This window comes from Tetrapisispora phaffii, chromosome 9 (assembly GCF_000236905.1).
Source record: "Tetrapisispora phaffii CBS 4417 chromosome 9, complete genome".
NCBI classification, from domain to species: Eukaryota; Fungi; Ascomycota; class Saccharomycetes; order Saccharomycetales; family Saccharomycetaceae; genus Tetrapisispora; species Tetrapisispora phaffii.
In genome coordinates, this window is record NC_016528.1 from 261555 (window position 1) to 287454 (window position 25900).

The following is a 25900-nucleotide window of genomic DNA, read 5'->3' on the forward strand; positions in this document are numbered from 1 at the left end:
TATTAAATTAATAAAGTTTAGCAATTTCAAAGATAAAAACGTTTTTGGTAGAATTTATTTTCATGGTAAATAGATAATTTAACTCAGTAAAGAAATTATAAAAACATCCATTTGAATTTGGTCGAGGTTATACAATCTAATAAACCAATTGATTACCCTTGTATTTGAATCCTTGTCCAACAGCCCTGTGCATTTTATATTCGTTAGCAGATGGCTCGTGGTGCTTGGCTTCCTTGGTGGATTGCTTGTGGTGTTTGTCCTCCTTGGTGGATGGCTTGCGGTGTTTGTCCTCCTTGATGGATGGCTCGTGGTGCTTGGCTTCTTTGGTGGATGGCTTGTGGTGCTTGGCTTCTTTGGTGGATGGCTTGTGGTGCTTGTCCTCCTTGGCGGATGGCTCTTGATGTTTATTGCATTTCTTTTTGGTTTTAACTACATCATCAGCTATCAAAGTCGAATTTTCTCTAACTGGAAATCCTTCCAAAGAGTTAGCATATGTGGCAACTGAATGAGCAATCAATTTGGTGTTGACTAAGAAAGCATCCCAGGCTAAGTTTGAAACGTCATCACATAACAAATGATAACATTTGTCTAAAACACCCCCATTGAAAACATTATCCTTTTCAGCACCAGCAGCAATACCACCAGCAGGAATACCGTTGTTAATGAAACCGACATAATCGGATCTGCCATCAAATGGAATTAGAGTATAGTTTAGATTATGAGATTTGTAATAGTCAATGTATAGATCTCTCAATTCTTCAGAACCCTTTGGATTGTCGATGTTGTTAGCGTCGTAAACTTCGTATTCATAGTTTGGAGAAGCCATCATGTCATAATCCATAAACATTCTGATCTTACTGTTTTCTTTTGGACACAAATGGTCGGCATAGTAATTCGAGCCAAGTAAACCTTCTTCTTCAGCAGACCACCAAGCAAAACGTACTTTGTTAGTTATCTTGAAATGAGTTAATTGCTTGGCAACGGTTAATAATGAAATGGTACCAGAACCATCATCATTGATACCTGGACCTTCTTCAACCGAGTCAGAGTGGGCACCTAAACCAATGATATTGTTTGGGTCACCTCTCTTAGTGTCAGCTATGACGTTGACGGTTCTAATGTTTTTAACATAAGAGTCCATGGCAAAGTTTAGAGTATAATTCGAATCGTTTTCAATCGAAGTGATCAATAGTTGACCAGTTTGGTAAGTAACACCAATAGTAGAAACTGTGTGTTTCTTTGGTTTTTCTAAAGTTGCATGTAAACCAGTGGATTGTGGATCGTTGTCAAATATAACAGCAGCTTCAAAGCCGAACTTACCAGCAAGTTCACTCTTTGTACCAAATGAACATTGGCCTCTTTCAATCAAAGCTATTAACTTTTCTTTTTTTTCATGTTTATTGTGTTTATTATGTTTCTTTGATTTCTTACCAGTAGATTTTTTGGATTGCTTATCTTTTTTATCGGAACGTTTTTCGAAGTAGATAGAGTCTTCTTTTTCATTTGAAGAGTTTTCAGCATTCAAAGCTTGTAGAGCAACCTTATAATCTTCTTCGTTACAACCTAAGTTTGCAATATGAACAACTCTACCTGTGAAAGGCTTAACAGGAGGAGATAAACTCAAAGCGGTTGAATTAATGAAAGGTTCACCAGTTACACCGTCAGTCAAGTTAAATGAATTAATCTTACCACTCAAAGCGTCAAAATGCTGCAAAGAGACATCATAATAGTCTTTCATTTGATCGAATTGCTTCAAAATGTATTTAATTGTCTTTCTATGCCCTTTTGAACCAATGACTCTGGTTGGGTGACCATAGTGCTTTTCAGAAGCCTCAGCAATATGATACAAATCCCAAGCAGTAGCATTCAAATCATCAATAGAAATAGACTCTTGGAGTTTGTTTGAGTCCACTTGTGGTTTTAAGAAATAAGGGATATGAGGTAGGATATTGGAGAATAACGAAGGTGGATTAGAATCTGGCTTGTGATTCTGGTCTAACAGCGCATCCCTAGTTTTGTCCAGTTGGAATGCCTCTTGAACTATTTCAGGTAATACATAACCACTCGAGATACTGGCAGATAGTGCAAATAATGCACCCGTCTTAAGTAACATCTTAGTTATAATGAAAATATATTGTTATTGTACTGTGATCTTTACTTTCTTCAAATTTCCCCATCAACTCTAAATTGAAGCAAAAATAAACAAACAAATATCCCCCATATATATATAAATATATATGTTTTTAATAACAAGGATTAAGTTGTTCCAATGTTCAGATAACGAACGAGATCTGGAGTCTTATGTTTCGTCCAATACTCACTTCCAATCTGTGTCTACCTCATGTTGCACCCAGTTTCGCTACTGTTGTTTGATTGGGAAATCGAAAGCTTTTTGCTTTTTTTTCTTTTTTCCCTTTTTCGGACAGCACCGGGTCTGCCAAGCTGAAAGTCTCATTTACAGATACATCAGTTATCCACAAAAGACTCAGCCTCGAGACAGCTATGTGTCCAATACATACTGGAATTGAAACGCCAAGAGTTGTTGAGAACACTTCGCTGCGATACGATGTGATACAGGCTGAGTCCTTGGAATTGTAATTGTTTGTTGTTCCATGTTTCGCAGTAGTTACGTCCGTGCACTCAAAAGTTCGTGAAAATGCCAGTTGTCGTGATTAAATATGCTTTATTGTCTTCAACATACAATTCTGGGAGCCAACGTAAATAATCAGACCTGAGGAGACTGATGCTGTTGTCTTATGATTATCTGTCTAAGAAATAGAAATACGTAAACTATTGTTATCTCAAATAGATTATAGTCTCCATGCCGTCGAAAATAACCGTAGCTGCGCTTAGTCAGGTATTCCTTAAAATAACAAACGTATTTCAATTTTCGGTAGTTGTCAGCAACATCCTAGATGCTCATGTTTATGTCTTGGCTTTGCGATTGTGTCTCATTTGCATTTGCAGATGCGTGTACTTCCCTTAACTTATCCATAATATCAGCTATGAATGGTCTCAATTCATTAATCTCCATTAAAGACAAATTATCTAGTTGCAAATGAGACTCATTCAGTTGCTCAAGACCCTTCATGACCTTCAATTGTCTTATTTCCCTGAGATCTTGAATTTTGGTACGTAGCTCGTGAATGGGGTCATTGAAGTCATCAGCTGCCTTCTTAAATAATATATTGGATAGAACTAGCCAATCCCACGGCATGGGACTGAACCTATCATGATAGCTCTCCTCATATCGTATCTTGTTTGACAACTCCTTGACCGTAAGCCATGATGGGGCTATGATGCTACATTTATTTTGTTGCTTTAACAATAAAGCCACCCACAGTGCAACTTCAGTAGTTTGCATGGCTACCATATTGTTCAAGTTGTTTTCATCACTAGTAATTAGTTTCCATCTAGTTTTATTGGTGTCCCCATTGCCGCTCAGGTTTCGATAATTTCTCACAGTTTGGCGTGTCGTAATACGAGGAAATATCTTGATATTTTCATTCTCGACAATGAATTGAATCTCATCCGGTGAAAAGGTTTCCTGCAAATGTGGTGGTAAACTCATCTTAAAAAGTTAGGTATTTGTTTCGTGTACGCGGTTATATCAAGTCAATATATGGACTTTAAATTGTGATGAGTAGGCTTGTCTAAACTATAGTCAAAAAAAAGATTGTTGACTAAACTCATATCATTGATTTATATCCTTATATTTATATCTCATACCTATTTACATATCATAATCGTCTTTTTAAAATAATGTTAAAAGTGTTTCTCGAATTCTATATTTGGTGTTTCTTTGATCAAGTATCAAAACCCGCCTACTATAAATTTCCGAGATTTTTCAATATACAAATTTGTGAAGAGTTGATAAGGCATTGATGTCAAAGAGTTGCTCAGTTTTTATAAGTAATTCCTTTGTTAATCGATATTAAAGTAACTCCGATGTCGTTAATTCATATATTGTAAATTATCTGAAGAGATAAACAGTTTACTTAATCTTGAAGTGCTCTCTCTTTTGAGCAATTTTGTAGCGACCTTTATGCTGCTTTAGCGTCCTTCGTTGCAGAAGAACAATTTCTCGAATATTACTAGCATTTTTTAATGTGGAAGAAGTTATTATCTGGAGCACGGTTCAAACTAAACCAACCAAACAATTCATCTAAAAAATTAATACTTTCAGTTTTGAATTCTACGGCGACAAAACGTGAAGCAAGGGACTATTTAAATAAGTATACAGATGATCCAAAAAAACAGAATTATTGTCTATTACTGGTGAGAAATCTCAGTGCATTGCATCCTTTCAAAGTCTCTCAGTTATCTGGTACTATTGAGAAAATAAACATGTTGGGATTAAAATTTATATTCGTAATTCCTCCTGACTCTAAAAATATCGATGAAGATGCTGAAGTTTTAGATGCGATTACTACACTTGCTGGATTAAATCCCTTACATTTACAAAATGGTCTAATAAAAATGAAATCAGGAGAACTTCAATCAATTATTGAATCTCAAAGAAGTATTTTTACATTTGAAAATATATACAATAACATCACGCATTCTAAAAACAGTAACAACTTGGTACCAATTATCAAACCGATGTTATACGATGAGAAAACATCGACCAATTCATTAATTGAGAGTTCAAATTTATTTGTGAAACATATTTGTTTAAATGGAGTGTTGAATATTGATAAGTTTTTTATTATAAACGATATTGGTGGAATCCCTTCAACTGAAAGGAATTCAAACTCGCATGTTTTTATTAACTTATCCCAAGAATATCAACATCTAAACAGAGACCTTGAAAAAGTGATAAATTTATTGGAAGCAACAAAAGAGAACAAAGCTGACCTTATAGAGCAATTGCACGTATTAAAAAATGGAGATGTCATCGAGAGTCTCATTGAAAAATATAAAGAGCATCTAAACGACTTGCAATTGATGAATTCTGCTTTATCATATCTTCCCAACTCATCAACTGGTTTAATAACAACTATTTCAGCTTCAAACACGTCCTCAGATAAGAAAAATCCACTTGTATATAATATTTTAACGGATAGATCTTTGATTTCGTCATCACTCCCAATGTTTAAAAGAAAACTCATTAACGATACACCTGATTATAATCTCATCGAATATGATCTTTATCCACAATATAGAAGTGAAAATGTACTTGAAGATGAAAAATCTACTGAAGATACTGCATTGGTTACAACCGTATTGAAAAGAGGTATTGATATAAAGATATTCAATTACCGTACTTTAACACAATATAATAGTAAAGGAATACCGCCCTCTTTCTATTCAACAATTAAAGAAAACCATCTAATAGATGACCTTAAAATTGACTTAAAAAAATTGAATAAAATGATTAATAGATGTTTTGGAAGACAATTAGACCTCGAAAACTATCTAAAGAGAATAAATGGCCAAATTGCAACAATAATTGTTATTGGGGATTATGATGGAATAGCAATTTTAACCCACGAAGGCCCTGATAACAACAAATTTGTGTATCTAGATAAATTTGCAATCGTTCCAGAAATGAAGGGGTCTTTGGGTATATCTGATATTATATTTAATCTCATGTTTAAAAGTTTCCCAAAGGAACTTTTATGGAGAAGTAAGAAAAACAATGCTGTCAATAAATGGTATTTCCAGAGGAGTGTAGGCGTTTTAGATCTGTCAATGGATTTTGGAAATGAAGATAAAACTGATAGAAAAGATAGCGAGTTTAAATTATTCTACTATAGCGAACCTGAGATGCAAACCGAACACTTTTCAAATATTGAAAGAATTAGAGAGTATTCCAAATATATAAGGGACATTACTCCGAGCTGGGGAAAGAGAATGTAAAAATTTAAGTGAAATCACGACTAGTTTGCATAAACTTATTATTTAGTGTTATTAAATAAAATGATAAAAAATCATATGGATCGTTAATTATGTTCTAATTTATTTATAGTTGCTCGTTAACGTAAATCCATTCTTGATTCAATGTCTTATTCCTATATGTTCTTCTAATAAATGGAACATTGTGCCTCATCGACGTACCTTTACGCCCATATGGACCGTTAATATCATACCAGACATTAGATGCACCGATTGTATCATGTTCATATAAAGTTCTTTCAATGGTGACACCCAACCAATGTCTTTTGTACCAACCATCAAAATCACTGCATATTACACTATTTCTTGCCAATTCACATACATCAGCTGCGTTTAATAAATATATACTAGCTGCAACACTATATTCTTCCATTAACGGTTCTCTGGTATATGACTTATTAAATAAAATGGATTGACAGGATAGTGATATTTTCATACCTATTTGGAACAATTTCATATAAGGGTTTTTAGAATAACAGATGGATTCATTTAAGGTGATATCCCTCATTTTTAAACTGTATATTGCTTCTTCTTCAGTAGGATCTATGTTTTGAAAATTATTATTCTCAAGTGACGATACAGATGACAGAGGTGAGGCGATCATTGGAATTTGTAGTAAATAATAGAAATATTGAGTTAGTGGGGTGGCAGACCATATAGGATAACTTGACAACATTCCACCGTTTGATAAAAGAATATTCGCAGCTAAGCATTCCGCATGTTCTGAGAAATACATTGATGTACCAAATTGGGATGTTCTATTCCTCAATGTTGAACTTGAATTTCTTAATACAATTGAATTCTGTTTCCTAATATTTCTCATTATATTAAATTTTGATATTTTCTGAAACAAATAATACATGTAATAAGCAACAGGCGGATTATCACCTTTTGATATCCAATCATTTGGTGTGGTCCTAATATTTGTAAATGCTTTCCATATATAACTATCTGAATTTTTCACGGATAAGTCCATGGCGGCTAATGTGGATAGAAAATACTGTAAATTAATATTTTTATTAATATTATCTTCATCAAATAATGGTTTGAAGATATAATCCAGAAAGCCTTTGAAATTTTCTACTAATTTCAATGAAAATAATCTTGGATACAATCTTGTGATATTTACATTCCATCTGATGTTATTTGAGACTACATTCCATTTAGAGATCCAATTTGAGAATCTGATCCACCAATTATTAACATGGCAATAATGCGTCAACGGGTCCAATGGTTTTCCCGAAGTTGATTTTATATCATAAAATTGGAAGTCAACGGTTACCTGCGCCAGTAAATATTTATTCAATTCCAAATAGTGTATTACATACTTGATGAATATCTCAGCTAGATATTCACCATCCATATAGTTATTAAATTCCAGAAATGTAGTTGCAATTAAATAAAATTTTAAATGTTTAGGTGTCAATGGCGGTAGTGTTTCAATATTACCTTTCGTAAAATTTGAATGTGGTATAATATGATAATTTGTTAAATAAAACAATTTATACCAGTCTAAAAATTCATCATCAATAATTTTAAATCCTATTGCATTAGGATCGATTCTTTCATCCAGATCAAGTTGAAATATGTCTATTAATTTGTATTCTTTATTCAATTTTTCATCCACATAAACGATTCTTTCAGGTTCTATATTAATTTTTTCCCATATAAAATCACATAATTGTTTTTGCTGTACGCAACCACTTAAATAAAAGTTTCTGTCAACTTTTCTACAATTGTAAAAATCTCTGTATGGCACATGCTTATTCTCTTGAATTTCTCTTCTTTGGTTTAAATGTTGGAACAAATCAAATTTATTATTCAAATAAACTAATCTTTTTTCTGCAATTACATTAAAGTTTCTATTTTGTAACACTTGCAGAAGATTAAAAAAATCTTCACAGAATTCTTCAAAGGATGGGATTTCTGATGTTTTGTCCAAATAATCTGGATCTCTACAATAAAAATCCTTAACATCATATTTCTCATTATAATTTTTTAATAAATGTTGATAGTGGGTGATACTAAAATATTCACCCACATAAGACACTTCACCTAATTTTTTATATGGTTCAACAATATGGCTTTTTGTCTTTCTATCAACTGGGAGAGTAAATTGAAAGAAATCATTTTGATACTTTTGATTGGCAGTAAAGTTATCCTCTTCCTCATTATCGTCGTCACCCTCACGGATATCATCATTACTATCCGAATTACATCCATACTCTGCAGCATAATTAGTTTCATGTTTCAAATCAAATAATGGATCGATTTCATTATCACTTTTCCTGAAGTTTTGAAACCTTTTATCTCTATCGAATCTCCAAAATTTAGGTAGCGGTTTCGGATACATTAACCAATTATTTACATCATTTTTAAAATCCGACAAGTTATCTTGCATTGAACGTTTTATATATTTTATTCTATTTTGATTAACACGATTAATCGTCGTATTCATTGCTTGAATATCATCGTCTACATATGTATCTGAATTTAACACACTTTCATTAGTATTGGATTCATCCACGATTGATGTGGAGCTACCATGCTCCAGTGATCCGTTCTGTTTATTAAACATATTAAAACTCAATTTATCATTAAACGTAGCATTTTCGATGCCATCAGCATACATCGGAAACCCTAATAACATCTGTTGATCGAATTCTGTGTGCAAAGAAACCATATCAAGATCATCTAAAGTCAGACTACTTTTAACATGTGTTATCTTAGGGATCCTTGTACTCAATTCATCTTGCGGAGCCACAATATTAGCTTCATAGTCATCTAAGCATAGAGAATTCCTTCTTTTACTCGACATATTTGTAACTTTAATACCCTTTACCTATCTGTATATATGTATTCTTTTTTTAACCCCCCCACAGATTCTCCCTATACATAAAGTTCCTCTTTCAAGCAGCGTTGTAATCGGAATTCAATTGACCCACTCTGAGTTGTTTGATCAATCACCTTGCAAATGTTACTGTTCTTAGGGTAGTTGTAGCACGATAGACAATTATAATCAAAATAAGAAGTGTTCTGTTGTAAAGAGTTCTTCTAGTGATATATATATATATATATAGTATGTTTTATCCTATATATCTCCCAATTGTTAGTGTGGGCGGTTACTTGTCATTCACCACGACGACCCTATTTTAAGCGAATCGTGCAACTCGAATGTCTTCTACAGAGAAATTGACGAATTACCAAAAAATAAACGCGCGCTACGGCACAAGAGCACTTAGTCGTGGGTAACTGGCGCACACACAGAGGGAGAGAGAGCGAGCACCGGGAAAAAATAGCAAAATTAGCCGCTATCACCATGTACGGACAAAATTGAATGATCACATGCTTATCACGTGCAAATATAAATAAGCACGTGATGAGTAATTATTAATCAGGGTAATTGGAGCACCATCTTGTCTTAAAATCGTGTATTACAACATGCATAGCATTAGACATTGTGTATAATATGGTGCTGCACAATAGTATAAACAATGTGCAGCATCACAGTTTGGTTTCTTAACAAAATGTATAAGGTTGCTTTAAAGGTTAACGTATCTTTAGCTTCCTCTACATGGTACCACCTAACTGAGTTGCTTATAGTATTATCACCATTTAGAGGTTTAGTATCTCTGTTTCATTACTCTCTGAAGTATCATATGAATGAAAGTTTCTCTATCTTATGGTATGGTAGTCAAGCCCGTCGTATCATGTGCGCATTTTTCGCGGCAATGTTTTTTTCAGTTTTCAAGTCTTAACAATATTTCACCACACTTGCATTTATTTCAAACGAATATATATATATATATATATAATATAAAATATAAAGTACGTAACGTTTAAATATGTATGTATGTATGGATTCTTCTTCAATTCAAATAATACAAGAATATCATACATCGCTAATTCGTGCAAAGCATGGCTAATTTTTCTCTAATTGATACGGTGAAACCATTTTTGCCAGTTTTACCAGAAATCGAATTACCTTATGAGAAACTAGAATTCGATGATAAAATTGTCTACACAATCGCTTCTGGTTTGATTTATTTATTCTCTCAATTTCCATTAGCAGGTATTCCAAAAGATTCTGAAACAGGTAAAATTCTCACTAATGTTAAAGACCCTATATTTTTTTTGAGAGGTGTGTTCGCTGCTGAACCAAATACTCTATTAGAATTCGGTATCTTCCCAATTGTTTCAACTTCAATCATTTTGCAATTACTAGCAGGTTTGAAATGCATCAGAGTCAATTTCACTGTTGAGAAAGAAAGAGAAACTTTTCAAAGTTTCAGTAAATTGTTGATCATCATTCAATACTTTATTCTAGCTAATATTTTCATCTTCTCAGGTTATTATGGTGACAACCTACCAATTGTCTCAATTGTTTTATTGAATTTACAATTAGTAGGTGCCGGTATTTTTGCCACTTTATTAGTAGAAATCATTGATAAAGGGTTTGGTTTCGCTTCTGGTGTCATGTCTATCAACACTTTGGTTGTCTCGACAAATTTAATTGCTGACATGTTCGGTGTTGCTAGTATTAAAATCAACGAAGAAAGTGATGTTACTGAATCTCAAGGTTCTGTTATCTACTTCCTAAATGCTTTCAGAGCAAAACACTTGACTATCGTTCAAGGTATCGTCAACGCTTTCCAAAGAGATTACTTACCAAACCTAACATCAAGTGTTATTGTCTTGGCCATTGCTGCTGTTGTTGGTTATTTATTTAGCTGTACACTCGAACTGCCAGTTAGATCTACTAGAGCTCGTGCCATGCAAAATGTTTACCCAATTCGTTTGATTTATGTCGGTGCCCTATCCATCTATTTCTCATACTCTCTATTGTTTTACATCCACATTGCTGCATTTGCTTTAATTCAAATTGTCGCTAAGAATGATACCTCCAACATTCTCGCTAAGGTATTAGGTCACTACGAAATTTTTAACAACATCTTATACGTTCCAAGTTTCCCATTGTCCTTATTAGCCCCACCAAGATCTTTTTTTGCTGGTATAGTAGAACAACCATTGACTTTCATCACATTCACTGCTTTCATGGTCTACACAGGTATGTGGTTTGCTCATAAATGGCAAAGAATCTCTGGTGACTCTGCAAATGACTTAGCCGAACAATTCAAAGATCAAGGCATCACTTTAGCTGGCCGTAGAGAACAAAACATTGCTAAAGAATTAGAAAAGGTTATCCCAGTTGCAGCTACCACTGGGGCCGTTGTTCTTGCTCTAGTCACTGTGGCTGGTGAATACTTGGGTCTAAAGGGTAAAGCTGCTGCTGCTGTTGTTGGTGTTGCAGGTGGTTTCTCATTATTGGAAATTATTTCCCTTGAATACCAACAGACTGGTGGCCAAAGTGCTTTAACCCAAGTTTTGGGTGTTCCAAGTACTTTCTAAATTACAAATTTTTAGAATTCATTAACAATTTACTTTAAATAATATTTTTTACAAGTCATACCAAGCACGAAAACAAACATTCACATAATTTATATTTTAATTTAAAATATATATTTGTATAAATAATAAAATGTATATGTATTATTTATATAATTTACATCAGAGGTTTTTTATTATTAAATTATTTACATGTATACATTATATTTACTCTGAATATATATTAAAAAACTCTTAAATACCAACTAGTCATATACATTAACCTCTCTCTACATAACATTTTGCATCTGTTGCAGCAGTTTGCACTTCACCATTCTTAATATAATTTCTTAACTTATCAAAATATAGTTTCGTATCATGTGGACCTTTTTGATAACCTTTAAATGTATGTGCCAACTCCGGAACTTCATCGCTGACCAATGGTTTAAGATCAGTGTTCATCACACTAGGAGTTTTGAAAGTACGCACTTTAACCCAATCGATCATATATTTACCCAACGTAGTGTGTTTACCGATACCTGAAGATCTAGTACCTTTGTACATCGTCTTGTTACCTTGTTTAGTAGTCAAAGCAGTACGCCTGTTACCGGTCTTCGAGATACCATAGAATAAAGTCCCATCACGGTTCTTGATCCAGGGTCTAGTCAAAAAAGAAATAGGCGACTCTTGAAATAATCTGGCAGCAGTAGCTTTCATAGTGTATTATAAATATAAAAACAAACAAAATAAAAACGTTCCTGGAAATACTCTGAATCGATAGCGTAAACGTCGGTAAAAATGGAGAATACAACCAAGTATGGTAGTTGGTTCAAACGATTAATATAATTTCAAGTGATACGATACTATATGGCATAGATCTATCCAATACGATTCTATTCAAAGTTTAAATATACTTACTTATACTTTTTTATATCAAATGGTAACCTTCACTTTTTTCAATTCTAATTCACTGTGCGATATTGCATTGTATGAATGTTTTATATTTTATGCTGGTAGCGACACGATTATTAGTGAAATGCAATTAGAAGTGACACAATTGATGTCTGACAACAATTAAAACAACCATATGTACATATACTATTCTTATTATTTAATTGTTAAGTTGACTGTTGTTGTCATATCTTCTAATGGTAAACACTGTGATAAACGTTACTTTGAATCATTTTGTAGTTCTAAAAACCTCTTATCTGTGTAGAAAATGTGGTATTCCGTCACTTAAGGTCAAAAAATTTAATGTGGCTTCTCTTAAATACCACAACAAAGTGGAAGATTAATATATCGATGAGTATTGGTTTTAACACACACATATATATATAGGTAATAACATAACTCAAATGAGAATGTATGAGTATTGGTTAATTGCAAAAAGAGGACATCCTGTGTTTTTTCTGCGTTGATCACTACTCTAGTTGGTAATTTCAAATCACGTATTGCTACAGCAAGTGAATATACATATATATACATATAACCAATGATTAATCAAAAAAGAACTCATGAGATGAGCAGTAGGGATAGTTTGCTTCCAGAGCCAATACATCGGTGGAACCACTTTTATTCTATTTTATCTATTGTCAGTTTTCCAAAGAAGAATCTCTTGGTTGCAGGGACGCAAGATTCGAAGATATTAGTATTTGATTTAACAACTTATAATTTAATGACTACTAAGAGCCTAGGTATATACAACAATCTAAATGAAACTAACACTAGATCCAGTGTACTGTGCATGACGAAGGCAAGAGATGAAAACTATCTATTCACCGCAGGATCAGATTCTTTAGTACGCATTTGGTCCATTGGCGAAGCTAAAGATGACCAATCTCCAACTATCAATGAAGAGGCTACAGTATATTCAGTTTCGGATATTGGTGATGTATTTTCAATTAGATACTTTGATGATCTGGATACCGTACTCATTGGTTGTCAAAATGCAAGTTTGTTATACTTAGATGATTTATTAGTACGGATAAAGGATTCTTCAAGTATGGCTGCAAAAAACTTTGAAAGATTACCACATAGAAGGTTCGATAAATTTTTTGATTCAGTTGGTCCAACTGGTAAATCATTCGTGAGTCCAGGTCATCCATCAATAACACACGATCAGCACACCTTTGATAGAACGGTGTCCCCTATAGATTCCACTGGCTGCATTCTTGAGATACCTTCTTCTCATATTATAAGCTACGCCCACAATGGTTTTATATATTCAATTGAAGAACTAGATCTTCCACATATGGCAAATAAAGTACATGGTGAATATACTTACACAGCACACATGGTTACAGGCGGTGGTGATTGTTTGAGTAAAGTGTGGTCGATGTCAAAAACAGCCAACGGTGTAATTGTAACATTAACTTCTGAAACTATGGATAATGAAGAAAGTGTAATTTCACAGGCGTTTGAATATCCATTTTTATATTGTGGATTATCTGACGGTCTCATCAAAATATGGGACATAAGTACAAAACAGTTGGTGTCAACACTCAAAGCAGAAGGTGACACAGATATCATATCAATAGCTGTTTATAATGATCATATATATGCTTTTAATGAATCTGGTATATCACATTTTCATGAAAATAAGAGGCAAACTTGGTCATCTAATCAAGGTAAAGTTTTATGTTCAGAAATATTTCAGAGAGTAAACTTTCCCCCTAATAATTTTGTAAGCTTACTTACCGGTGGAAATGATGGTTCCTTAGTTTTATCCAACCTCTGCAATGACATAGATAATAAATCTAAATTAGTTAAACAAATCAACATTGGCCAAGGCAGAGCTAGAAAAGACTCCTTTGCATTTTACAAACCTGCTGTCTTATCCAATGAATTAATGTTAGATACACTGAGAGAGTTGATCTCATTTAATACCGTTTCAGAAAATGCAGATACATCACAACAATTATCTTCGAGGCGTTGTGCTACATTTATTAAACAATTATTAGCCGATTTTGGAGCAATTAACTCACAACTTTTACCAATCAAAAATGGTTCTAATCCTGTAGTTTTTGCTGAATTTGAAGGTAATGCTCCGAGGAAAGATAGAAAAAAAATACTATGGTATGGACATTATGATGTAGTTCCTGCAGGTGATACATCTCTGTGGAATACTGATCCCTTTGTATTAACGTGTGAAAATGGATATATGAAAGGCCGTGGTGTTACTGATAACAAAGGACCACTAATAGCAGCTATTTACAGTACTGCTTCTTTATTTCAGGAACAAAAATTACAAAATGATGTTGTATTTTTGATTGAAGGTAATGAAGAAATTGGCTCTCCAGGATTAAAAGATGCTTGTATTGAACATTTGAAATTAATTGGGCCAAAAATTGATTGGATCTTTTTAAGTAACTCGAGTTGGGTGGACGAAACTCATCCATGTCTGAATTATGGTTTAAGGGGTGTTATAAATGCTGAAATAACTCTTTGGCACGATGGTCCTAATAAACACTCAGGTGTTGATGGTGGTGTATTTAGTGAACCTACAACTGAATTAATCAGAATGCTATCCAAGTTACAGAACAATGATGGCTTCATTAATATTCCGGGTTTTTATGACAATATAAGTGAATTGAGTGAAGAAGAAAGAGAAAGATTTGAGAAGGTACTTATGGTGTCCAATTTGCATAAAAATTTAAATCTCGATGAATTAGTTGCAAATTGGACGAAGCCATCTCTGTCCATTACTAGCATTGATATAAGTGGATCAGGGAACATAACAGTTATTTCTAAATCAGTATCAGTCGGTTTATCTATTAGACTTGTTCCTGGTCAAGATGTTGAACAAGTTAAAGCAAATTTAATACATTTTCTTCAAAACTTGTACAAAGAAAGTAACTCGAAAAATCATATAAATATAAAGATTGTGAACGTAGCAGATGTTTGGCTAGGAGATCCGAAGAATCACGCTTATCAGATATTGAAACATGAAGTAACAAAAGCATGGAATATCGAACCTCTTTTCGTAAGAGAAGGTGGTTCAATTCCTTGTATTAGATTTTTGGAACAAATTTTTGAAGCTCCTGCAGTGCAAATTCCTTGTGGACAGTCTACTGATAATGCTCATTTGGATAATGAAAGCTTGAGAATTATCAATTGGTCTAAAATGTCTAAAATTCTAACTAATGTCTTAAACAAATTATAATCAACCCATGCACAATCTTATCAGAAAAGATGTTCTATTTAATATATAAATATTTAACGTAGGAAGAAGAATAAACACTTGCATATTTGCATCACAGTAAACATTATGATTAAATTGTTAAATATAAACTATTCAGATAATATAAACAGATTATTATGTTGAAGTACTTTTTACTTGATTGCACTACAATGATCAAAATACGGGCGGAACGTTGAAAATTCAACTATATAACAAGGATCAAAAATATTGATAAGCTCTTTAAAATAGACTTGCTTATGAATACATTTAAAATAAAAAAGAAAAGTAAATTTGAATTACATTGTGAAACCTGCTAGTTCCTGATTATATTTTTATATTTAACATTACATGAATATTAATACACAATGTCCATAAATCATGAAGAAAATGAGGATAATTCTTTATTAAACCCTGACATTATACAAGCTGCTTTACCCTTTCTATCACCTACTGACCTGAAGAATCTATCATTAACGAATAAATATTTTAACAAATTACTTAACTACTCGTCATCTGATACTCTTTGGCACGAATTATATCATAAAGTTTACAACACTAGATATACCGACGATGAGCCCTTCCAAACTGCATTAACAAATGAATATAGAAATTATCCCTCGATGATTATGGCAGGGAAATTTACAGATTGCTCCTGGCATGATATTTTTAAATTAAGATCTAAAAATACACATATGTATACATGGGGATGTTTGAAACATGGAAGATTAGGATATGATGTAGGATCTAATCCCAAATTAACTGAAGATCAATTAAACCAGTCTGGATTCAGAGTTAAATCAGGCGTAAATCAACCTGTTATGGTTCCATGGATAACAATAAATGAGGATAATTCAAATTTAAACGATTTTTCTGTTGCTGAAGTTTCTGGAGGCGGATTTTCATTCCAAATATTAACTAAATCAGGTAAACTATTTTCTACAGGTTCTACATTTTCTGGCGGTTACAACGGACCTGGTCCTATTAATGATGAGATAGATTACAACCCCTTCCGAAGTCTAATTGAAAACTTGGAGAATTCGCTGCCTCGAATTAGAATTGGAGGAAGGATGGATATTAATACGACTGGTGTAATGGGTGGGAGAGCAATGAGAAATTTTGGGCCAACACCAGCTTCAAATGTACCTCAACCTACAGTAATACCAGGACAGCCACATTCTGACATTTATTCAGGGTTAATGGAGTTGGAGAAAACAACCAATACGACGTTGGACGGAAATTCAAATATAAGAAGAATGTTTCCAAGAAATGTTTTCGATTTCTATACTGATACTTCAAATAAAGTGACTAGAGTTAATGAAAAAAAAATGGAATCAGTTAGGTTTGTTGCAGTATCATCTGGAAGATCACACTTTCTTGCCTTAGATGAAAATAATAAACTATATTCTTGGGATACGAAGGATTTGGATCATGGAGTTCAATTGGGATTTAAAGATATTGATTTAAATGAACATCCAATCATTAAAATTTCATGCGGTTGGAATTTCAGTTGTGCATACATCTACAATATTGGTTTGGTAGTTTGGAAAGCCAGAGAAGCTCTAAAAAAGGGCCAGCTGATATCTAATGTCGATTACGAAATTATTCCAAATACTTCCGATAACTGTGCTGAAAATAAGATCCTAGACTTTACCTGTCTCAAAGATAACCGTGTTCTATTTATTACCAATAAAGGTGACAAACTATTTGATTATTTTAATGGGGAAATTACATCATCTCCAGTACACCTTGATAACAATATAATAAAAATATCATCATGTTTCAGTTCACTGGTGTTGTTTACGACTGCGCAATGTTTCAAGATTGATATTCGCGGAAGCATTTTAGATTTTGATAACATAATGCCTATCCAACTTGATGATACAGATGATACGATTGTATCACTAGCATCTGGTGATTTTCATTCTTTAGCATTGACACAGAAAGGTAACCTGTATTCTTGGGGATTGGAAAGTCAATTATCGGGGTGCTTAGGGTTGGGTTTACCTGATTCAATTGTTCAAGAGGAGAGAGTAGGAATATACGAAAACAATGGCAGAAATATTAGAGTTCTTAACCCAAGTAAAATTAAGTTAGAAGACGACTGCGTCGCCATTGCAGTTGCAGCTGGTGGTTGGCAGTCCTCTGCCTTAATAGTCAAGAAATGATTTAATAGATGTACATTTTTAATCGTATTGCGTTCATAATTAAATTCAAATTATATAATTATAATTTTTTGATTGATTGGAAGTATTATATCAAAAAATTAAAATAGGTATAAAGGCGTGAAGTGTAAAATATTTATTTAAAAGAAACTAAGAACATAAACATTGTAACTGGTATGATTTATAGTATTAACAAGTGAGCAATAAAGGTATACCATTGCATTTTAAAAGGATGAATTGTCATCCTTTCTGTTTACAGTTTTTTCTGAATATTCAGTTTTTGGTTTACTACCATCTGCTGGTTTAATGGTCTTCTGAGATTTTATATTCACTGTATCATCATCATAATATGTCTTCCATAATTGGATTTTTTCTTTTCCTTCTCGAGTTGAATTGTAAGTTGTATATTTTGCAGAACCTATCACTGATTTATTATCAATGTTATCATCCAAAGAACTATAATCTGTCATCATGAGGTTTTCCGGAGTATCAGCTAACACTAAATCAGTACTATTAGCTGATTTTAGCTCATCATTCTTTTTGGCAATGGTATTTTGTTCCTGTTGCCTATTTTTAATGATTCTATTCATTTGAGACTTCCAATTTAATAAATCAGTATATTCTTGGAAAAAGATTCCGTATTTTTTATGGTCAACATCAGATAAAACATCTTCTTTTGATAATATAGCATTTTTCTGTTCACCGTAAATGCTATTTTGTAAATTTTTCTTCTCTATGTTCCTTTCGATGGTTGATCTGGGGAATAAGCATCTCCACCAACCGTTGGAATCCCAAACAGATAAACCATTTGTTTCCATGCATGACGAGTATTGTTCAGTTGTGGGTGCAGTGAAACTATACAGACCTGTTACTCCTTGTCTGATGAGTTGGTTATTGTAAACACTTGGATCAAATAATTCCCCAAACCATGTTGAAGTTGGTGATCTAGTTGGAAGGCCGAATATATTTTGAAAGTCTCCTAAACCATCGTAGTTCCTTGATAGTACTTTATCTAGTTGACCATTCTGTGAGTTAACAATACCCCATCTAAAAGGATGTGAAATAATCTCATTTGCCTCTTGAAAGAAATCAGACCCTAAATTTGGAAACCCATCATCAGCGTTATTCAGCTCCCTCTCTATAACGGTTTCATTAAATCGGTTAATATCTTGATTTTTATCATATAAACCCATTATCTTTAGCAATATTAGCTTCTCTTGATTATGTCTCTACTCTGTACTAATATATTATACCACTTATAAACTACGTCAAAGTATTGAGTTTATATAAGTATACAACTTTATGCATTGCCCCTATTTAAAGGTTCTAATGCATCACGAGATTTGAAATACACTTACATACGTTCATTATAGGCAAAAATTATATTTAAAATGGTAATGTTACAAAAGTAGCTTATGATATACCATTGTTTCTATATGGTTAATTATATAATTTACTCTTCATCAGATTCTCCATAATGGTCGTTTATCTCTTCGTCGTTGCTATTGGAATCTTCTTTATCTAAATCTATAACATAATTCAATTGCTCGACTTTTTTTAATTCATCTTGCATGTCCTTTTGTTCTTGGACGGTTTTAGCTTCTAACTCGTCCTCATCTTCAGCATCATCATCTTCATCGTCTTCCTCTTCTTCAGCTTCTTCGATATCATCGTTCTCATCATAGATCTCGTCCCCGGAATTGACTTCATCTTTGGAGTCATTGGTATTAGTGCTCATTGATTGGAAAGGTAGTGTACGTTGGTTTCCTGACGATGGTGCCACATTTGAATATCTTACCTTATTTTGTTTGACCAGAGTTTTCAAGTTCTTTGTAATTGGTATCACATCAGTCAAGAAATGAAACTTTTCATGTCTTTGGACGGTTTTTGCCAAATCTGCATATGTAATCCTCTTAACTTTTTGACCATTTGTACTACTTAATTGCGACAGAACAATCGTCTCTTCAGCAAAGTTCTTTATGAAGATCTCGGTGGCAAATGCAGTTGCAATGAATGCAGAGTTCGAAGTGATCACGTATTCTGGATCACATCTTGCTATTTTTTTCACTTTCGAGATGGGTAGTTTTGGAGCCTTTAATTTATAAAGATTATCTAAACTCTGATCATCCAAATCCATCATATTGACATGTTCAGCTGTTGGCATTGTGTTTGTTCTGTTTACAGCGACTTTGTTGTTGCTGACATAAATGTTGTTATTCAAGTTGGAGTATTGAATGCGAGAGTGTTTTTATAGTAACGCGTTCCATTACAGGATCAATAAAATGTATATAAAGTTATATTTACATGAAAGTATACATATATATGTATGCATATGAATAAGAATGAATAGTTTCTAATGATCTATATACTGCGTGGTGGCCTCTCCTGCATGACCTGGAACCCTCGTCTTTGCAGTGCTTCTGGCTTCGTATAGTTGTAAATCTGTGTGATCAAAGCATCAAGAGTCTTTGTTTCTTGTTCTGGAACAATCGGTTTATCATTGTATATTTCCTGCAGAAGCACGGATCTAATGGCACCAATCTCTTTTGCGAACGCTTCTTTGGTCTTATATGCGGCAATCGTATGCAGATTCTTCAAAGTCAACTGATCATGCGGCAAAGAGTGCGCCTCATTGTACAGGACAGTCTTGACCAGTAACCACAGTTTAATATTACCTCTGTGCAGCTTCACAGCATCTGTATCGGTGTCCAATGTGTCGATGACTGGATAGTCGACCAATTCCAAGATCGATTGCCTGGCACCGTCGTTCAACCGTGGCTCCAGGTGCAGGACTCTTGTGAAACCCGACTTTCTTGCCTTTTCTTGCAATTCGACGTTATTATTGCAGATAGAATACACTTTCTTCAGCAATTTCGAATTATCACCCGACAAAAACAACCTCGATTGGATATTTCTTCTGTAGACGGTGTCCAACGTTGCTTGGTCGTTCTTCATTAGAGCTATGTCCTTGTTGCACATGGAGACCACACGTTCTGCCAAGGTGCGTGCTTCCATGCATTTTTCGTGAGTCGAGACTATAGAGCCATGTTGGAACAAGTCCGACACCAAATTCTTCAACAATGCGGTCCTGTGAGCCTTTGTCCTCGACAACTTCCTAGCCAAACCTTTAGTCATTGCACCGATGATCTCTTACGTGGACCGTTGCATTTCGACTTACACACATATATATATACATCTATATATATATATATGTGTGTGTGTATGAGTGTGAGTTGTGTGTGTAAGTTGGAAAATACCTGGGAGCCAGTCCATCACTCTTCACGACAACGTCAAAAGCACGCGCATGGGGCAGCGGCCGAACTATAAAAGCGAGCCCTTTCACATTTGCAACTACAATAGATTGGGGGGTATGGGGAGCCAGAGACAGAGAAACAGAGAAAGGTGGCCACACACGACAACGAGATGCTAGCTCCCTCCAATTACACAGATAAAAGAACATGGAAAATGACACCTGCGATGATACGTGCCAGAAAACCGTTCTTCGTTAGGAACATGGTTGGATTGAGTGCGTTGCTGGGCGCCTCGCTGGGGATTTATTTCTATACCTATAGAGTTTTACACAAGGACAACGATTTTGCGGACGTTCCCATCCCACCGATAGATAAGAAAGAGCTGGAAGCACTACAGAAGGAGTTTTCCACAAAATAGACGGCGATCGACAAGCACTAGAAGCATGCCGCTGTTTATATATGTGTGCATGGTATGTATGTATGTATGACGGACGCTGTTCCCTTATGTGCGAGATGCAACGCACTTCGCTTTAGTTTACCCTGTACATAGACCGACCCCGCGGGTGCGCGCGCGTTGCGAGGCTGTCCTCCCGCGGAGGCAACTGCAGCAACGCGCAACAAATACACAAAAAATAAATATTTTCGTTTTCTTCTTTGGCGTGTTACCCGGGTTCGCATCCTGGTCCGGGTCACACGCCCGACGGATGAGTCACGTGTTATCCAACTGCACGTGACTTAGCTAATAGCACGTGACTGATACTGGGAAACTGAGGTGTCCGACCTCCTTCCCCGGGTAACACGAGCGGTCGCACACGGCCGGTCTTGTTGTCGTGCGCGGTGATCGGCCCGCGCTCACCCATGAGACGGAGGTCAAATTTTTTGGATTTGTTGTGATTTAGCTAATTTGATCAAGAACAGACAGACAGAAGGAAAACGAAAACCTCTTCCAACACATATTTATATTCGTATATTTATTTGGGCGTATTTCAGACTTCAATTGACCTTGCTTTTCACTGCTGGACACTCCACAACTCCCTCAGACGCTCTAGCACTCATCTTTATTATCACTTGTCTACTCGTTGTATGCATAACGCTCAGATTGGGAGATGAACGCGACTAGCAGCAACGTTAACACCATGAATAACACTAACGTCACGGTCCATGGCACTATGGCCATGAACCACACCGGTAATTCAAATATGGTCAGCGGGAACACCAACGCTAGCGCCAGTGTTTCTGCTTCGAATGCGAACCCAAGCAACACAAGCACCAGAGATGACTCTACCATTGTTGGTCTGCACTACAGAATCGGCAAGAAAATCGGGGAAGGTTCTTTCGGTGTGCTGTTCGAGGGCTCCAACATGACCAATGGCGCTAGTGTCGCAATCAAATTCGAGCCGAGGAAAACAGAGGCCCCCCAGTTGAAAGACGAGTACCGCACCTATAAGATCCTGAGAGACACCCCCGGCATTCCAAATGCATACTACTTCGGCCAAGAAGGTTTGCACAACATCTTAGTCATCGATCTTCTCGGTCCCTCCCTGGAAGACCTGTTCGACTGGTGCAACAGGAAGTTCTCAGTCAAGTCCGTCGTTCAGGTCGCCGTGCAAATGATCACGCTGATCGAAAACGTTCACGCCCGCGACCTCATCTACAGAGATATCAAGCCAGATAATTTCTTGATAGGAAGACCAGGCCAGCAGGATGAGAACAATGTCCATTTGATCGATTTTGGTATGGCAAAACAGTACAGGGATCCAAAGACAAAACAACATATCCCATATAGAGAAAAGAAGTCCCTAAGTGGCACCGCCAGATACATGTCCATCAACACGCACTTGGGTAGAGAGCAGAGCAGAAGAGACGATATGGAGGCCCTGGGCCACGTTTTCTTCTACTTCCTGAGAGGACAGTTGCCATGGCAAGGTTTGAAAGCACCAAATAACAAACAAAAATACGAAAAGATTGGTGAGAAGAAAAGATCAACTAACGTCTACGATTTGGCTCAAGGTTTACCAATCCAATTCGGTAGATACTTGGAGATCGTAAGAAATTTGTCCTTTGAAGAAACACCAGATTATGAAGGTTACAGAAATTTGCTATTGAGTGTCTTGGACGATATCAATGAAACTCAAGACGGGCAATACGATTGGATGAAGTTGAATGGCGGTAGGGGCTGGGATTTGGCAATTAACAAAAAGCCAAATTTACACGGTTACGGTCATCCAAACCCACCAAATGAAAAGTCCAGAAGACATAGAAATAAACTACAGCAACAACAGCAACATCATCAGCAACAGCAGCAGCAACAGCAGCAACAACAACAACAACAGCAGCAGCAGCAACAGCTACAACAGCAACAACTACAACATCAGCAGCAGCAGCATCAGCAACAGTTGCAACAACAGCAAAATCTAATGAACAATAACATACACGACGATGCATTCAATGCTCAACAACAAAGATTGGACCCTACTTCGTACGAGGCTTACCAACAACAAACAGAACAGAAATACGCACAGCAAAGACAACAAAAGCAACAGCGCAGTCAACAACCATATCAGGCACAAAACCGCATGAATGGTGTAGACTACCGTAACAATGGCGGAGCTATGAACAATGTTCAACAGCCACAACAAAACAAGTATCATTTCCAACAAGAACCATCTGCTGCAAATAAAAATAACAATCAAAACAACAATTTACAACAAAACACCAATATGGACATGACTTCATTGAACTCCCACAAAGGATTTTTCAGCAAATTGGGCTGTTGTTAATTGTAAAATTCAAAGAATAAGAAGCATACAATGTCCAACGCATCATTTTTCGTTAAGGTCAGCCTTTACTTTTTTTCTTTGATTATTTTCCAAATGTACATTCATTCCATTCTAAACAAGAAATCCAAGAGATATTAAATTTTCTAATAAAAATGACATAAGTTATACCACTTTTATGTATATTTATCTATAGAATTATAATATTGATATTATTATAGTCATTATTACCATCGGTTTTTCAAATCAATGATAATCAAATGTGTATTAGATTAATACTTATTTAGTAAGACATACAAATTAAATTATCTAAACTTATGACCGCGAACTAAATAAACAACCTCAAGGTTAACAAGTGCTTTTTGAACTCTCAAGGATAAATCTAAACATTCAATACTCTCCATGTCAAATGAATCACTGCCTCCTTTCTTATTCTTACAAAGAAACAATTGTTCTTCATCCGTAGTCTTGAAACTAGTATTGTTGTTACTCACACCCAATGAGCTCGCAAGATAATCTAATGTCTTTCCAAGTGACCATGTATTATTTATAAATATATCCGTAGGTTCATTATCTACATTGTCATCGATCACATAACATTTGATGTACATTCTTTTATCAACAGGTATATTGTTGTCACCTTTCGCAGATTTCTTAATTGAAGCCAACATATACACAGGACTCCTATTCTTAGATTTTGAGATCTTCTCGTTATAATTAGATAATTTTTTCTTTGCTTGAAAGAATTTTATCAGTTTGGATAATGCGTTTTCATTCTTCGTCGATGCTCCAAGTATATCTTTTCCTGTAGGTTGAGGCGAATGTAGAGTATGACCCTTCTGTACCCTAGTGGCGCTATCCTCAGGTAGCAGAATTTTCAAATAATCTCCCCCATTCCCTCTTGATGTTGGTACCTCAGTCTGTGTCTCTGTTTTGGGAGGATGTGGACAATGATGTTCCTTTATCGATCTATGTTGTGAACAAAAATCGCCATTGCAATGTTTACAGTGGAACGTTAAAAAATCCAACTGCTGGCAAAATCCACAATGTGTGCCAACATCAAGCATTCCTGTCTTGTTTGCATCGTCACTTAATGAAATCTCATTCATTGTAATTGATCTGGTATTTTTTGCTAGTTGTGGTATCAAAGAAACGCATTCACTCGCGATGGGTATTGCTTTTTTTATGTTCGAGGTTAATATCGGCAATGCATTATGTGTGTTTATAAGTTATATAGTGGTTATACGTGCAACTAGATTTAAATATCTTTCCAATGCAAATACGAAGCCACATGTAAATAATATATATATTATAGTTGAATACAGGTCTACTGGTATGCCTAATTTAACGTTAGTCACGCTGACATTGATCAAAGATTCCAACATGTCAATGGTAGGATACGAATCTTGAGTGATGTCGAATGCTATAAAGAACCTTGGATGTTCGCTTGTGGTGCCCATAAAGTCTTGCAATGGCGGAACAATCATTGTATCCATATTATGTATTGAGATTGGTGACACTGCAGACCAGCAGGTCTTTACCATGTACGATTCAAATTTCTTCAAAGATTGCAATTCGATGTAGTGAGTAACGGTGCGTGCACTCACAATCGGGTTGATGGTGATTTTGTCGTTGTTTGTGTTATTTAATGAAAGTACATGATAATCATGAGCACCCACATCACCGACATACTTGAAAATTGGATAGTCGGCAGGCAGACTCACCAAGAACGTCTCTGTGTTTCCTGCAACGATGTGCAAGCACCAAACCCACAGAGCAAAATAAGTGTACGAGAGCATCGAGGAACGTTAGTTTATATTGGAAGACGTTAAATAACTTGGAAACTGCTTTGAATGACCCACCGCTGCATGTATAATTGGACTATACACAGCAGCAATTGTCACTACGAATATAGTGATAAAATAGCCGAAATAGTATAATCAGTTTCTAAGATGAAGTTAGTACTTGGAGTCGGCGGAACAATGGTTTTTCCATCTAGGGTAAATAAGCGCTGGTGATTGAATTTACGGGTAAACTAGCGCGTATGTTTGTTGAGATACAAGATATCCTTTAATGATAATGGCATACAATCATGTTTCTGTATTAATAACAATCAGTATGATCTTAAGTTGTATGGGAGGCGGTGCGTTACATTTTTGGTATCGAAACACAACCAAAAAAGCCCTGCCCTTGCACCTGCGCTGGAACTTCGACTTCTTGTTTACAATTACACGCATATATGATTAC

At 35.2% G+C, this 25900-nt stretch overlaps 15 protein-coding genes across 15 annotated transcripts; 6 read left to right on the plus strand and 9 right to left on the minus strand.

Annotated features, from left to right (window-relative positions):
* Positions 1–136: 136 nt before the first annotated feature.
* Positions 137–2113, minus strand: APE3 (aminopeptidase Y; the record flags this gene model as incomplete). The annotated part of the gene is made up of 1 exon (XM_003687004.1): positions 137–2113. One exon carries the CDS (start codon positions 2111–2113, stop codon positions 137–139), a length of 1977 nt encoding a protein of 658 aa, XP_003687052.1.
* A 798-nt stretch (positions 2114–2911) lies between these two features.
* Positions 2912–3571, minus strand: PSF2 (DNA replication protein PSF2; the record flags this gene model as incomplete). The annotated part of the gene is made up of 1 exon (XM_003687005.1): positions 2912–3571. One exon carries the CDS (start codon positions 3569–3571, stop codon positions 2912–2914), a length of 660 nt encoding a protein of 219 aa, XP_003687053.1.
* A 536-nt stretch (positions 3572–4107) lies between these two features.
* On the plus strand, positions 4108–5862 carry ARG2 (acetyl-CoA:L-glutamate N-acetyltransferase; the record flags this gene model as incomplete). The annotated part of the gene is made up of 1 exon (XM_003687006.1): positions 4108–5862. The coding sequence occupies one exon, from the start codon at positions 4108–4110 to the stop codon at positions 5860–5862; it is 1755 nt and encodes a 584-aa protein (XP_003687054.1).
* Positions 5863–5965: 103 nt separating this feature from the next.
* On the minus strand, positions 5966–8716 carry TPHA0I01150 (uncharacterized protein; the record flags this gene model as incomplete). Its single annotated transcript, XM_003687007.1, has 1 exon — positions 5966–8716. The coding sequence occupies one exon, from the start codon at positions 8714–8716 to the stop codon at positions 5966–5968; it is 2751 nt and encodes a 916-aa protein (XP_003687055.1).
* Positions 8717–9816: 1100 nt separating this feature from the next.
* On the plus strand, positions 9817–11307 carry SSH1 (Ssh1p; the record flags this gene model as incomplete). Its single annotated transcript, XM_003687008.1, has 1 exon — positions 9817–11307. The coding sequence occupies one exon, from the start codon at positions 9817–9819 to the stop codon at positions 11305–11307; it is 1491 nt and encodes a 496-aa protein (XP_003687056.1).
* Positions 11308–11562: 255 nt separating this feature from the next.
* MRPL27 (mitochondrial 54S ribosomal protein YmL27) lies at positions 11563–12000 on the minus strand (the record flags this gene model as incomplete). Its single annotated transcript, XM_003687009.1, has 1 exon — positions 11563–12000. One exon carries the CDS (start codon positions 11998–12000, stop codon positions 11563–11565), a length of 438 nt encoding a protein of 145 aa, XP_003687057.1.
* Positions 12001–12775: 775 nt separating this feature from the next.
* On the plus strand, positions 12776–15445 carry DUG2 (glutamine amidotransferase subunit DUG2; the record flags this gene model as incomplete). The annotated part of the gene is made up of 1 exon (XM_003687010.1): positions 12776–15445. One exon carries the CDS (start codon positions 12776–12778, stop codon positions 15443–15445), a length of 2670 nt encoding a protein of 889 aa, XP_003687058.1.
* Positions 15446–15828: 383 nt separating this feature from the next.
* Positions 15829–17628, plus strand: SAF1 (SCF ubiquitin ligase complex subunit SAF1; the record flags this gene model as incomplete). Its single annotated transcript, XM_003687011.1, has 1 exon — positions 15829–17628. One exon carries the CDS (start codon positions 15829–15831, stop codon positions 17626–17628), a length of 1800 nt encoding a protein of 599 aa, XP_003687059.1.
* A 221-nt stretch (positions 17629–17849) lies between these two features.
* Positions 17850–18818, minus strand: MPM1 (Mpm1p; the record flags this gene model as incomplete). The annotated part of the gene is made up of 1 exon (XM_003687012.1): positions 17850–18818. One exon carries the CDS (start codon positions 18816–18818, stop codon positions 17850–17852), a length of 969 nt encoding a protein of 322 aa, XP_003687060.1.
* A 260-nt stretch (positions 18819–19078) lies between these two features.
* On the minus strand, positions 19079–19789 carry TPHA0I01210 (histone-fold protein; the record flags this gene model as incomplete). The annotated part of the gene is made up of 1 exon (XM_003687013.1): positions 19079–19789. The coding sequence occupies one exon, from the start codon at positions 19787–19789 to the stop codon at positions 19079–19081; it is 711 nt and encodes a 236-aa protein (XP_003687061.1).
* A 197-nt stretch (positions 19790–19986) lies between these two features.
* Positions 19987–20760, minus strand: MRPL8 (mitochondrial 54S ribosomal protein bL17m; the record flags this gene model as incomplete). Its single annotated transcript, XM_003687014.1, has 1 exon — positions 19987–20760. One exon carries the CDS (start codon positions 20758–20760, stop codon positions 19987–19989), a length of 774 nt encoding a protein of 257 aa, XP_003687062.1.
* A 288-nt stretch (positions 20761–21048) lies between these two features.
* Positions 21049–21294, plus strand: COA3 (Coa3p; the record flags this gene model as incomplete). The annotated part of the gene is made up of 1 exon (XM_003687015.1): positions 21049–21294. The coding sequence occupies one exon, from the start codon at positions 21049–21051 to the stop codon at positions 21292–21294; it is 246 nt and encodes an 81-aa protein (XP_003687063.1).
* A 688-nt stretch (positions 21295–21982) lies between these two features.
* On the plus strand, positions 21983–23656 carry YCK2 (serine/threonine protein kinase YCK2; the record flags this gene model as incomplete). The annotated part of the gene is made up of 1 exon (XM_003687016.1): positions 21983–23656. One exon carries the CDS (start codon positions 21983–21985, stop codon positions 23654–23656), a length of 1674 nt encoding a protein of 557 aa, XP_003687064.1.
* Positions 23657–23958: 302 nt separating this feature from the next.
* Positions 23959–24762, minus strand: TPHA0I01250 (AN1-type zinc finger protein; the record flags this gene model as incomplete). Its single annotated transcript, XM_003687017.1, has 1 exon — positions 23959–24762. One exon carries the CDS (start codon positions 24760–24762, stop codon positions 23959–23961), a length of 804 nt encoding a protein of 267 aa, XP_003687065.1.
* A 120-nt stretch (positions 24763–24882) lies between these two features.
* PGA1 (Pga1p) lies at positions 24883–25452 on the minus strand (the record flags this gene model as incomplete). Its single annotated transcript, XM_003687018.1, has 1 exon — positions 24883–25452. The coding sequence occupies one exon, from the start codon at positions 25450–25452 to the stop codon at positions 24883–24885; it is 570 nt and encodes a 189-aa protein (XP_003687066.1).
* Positions 25453–25900: the final 448 nt, after the last annotated feature.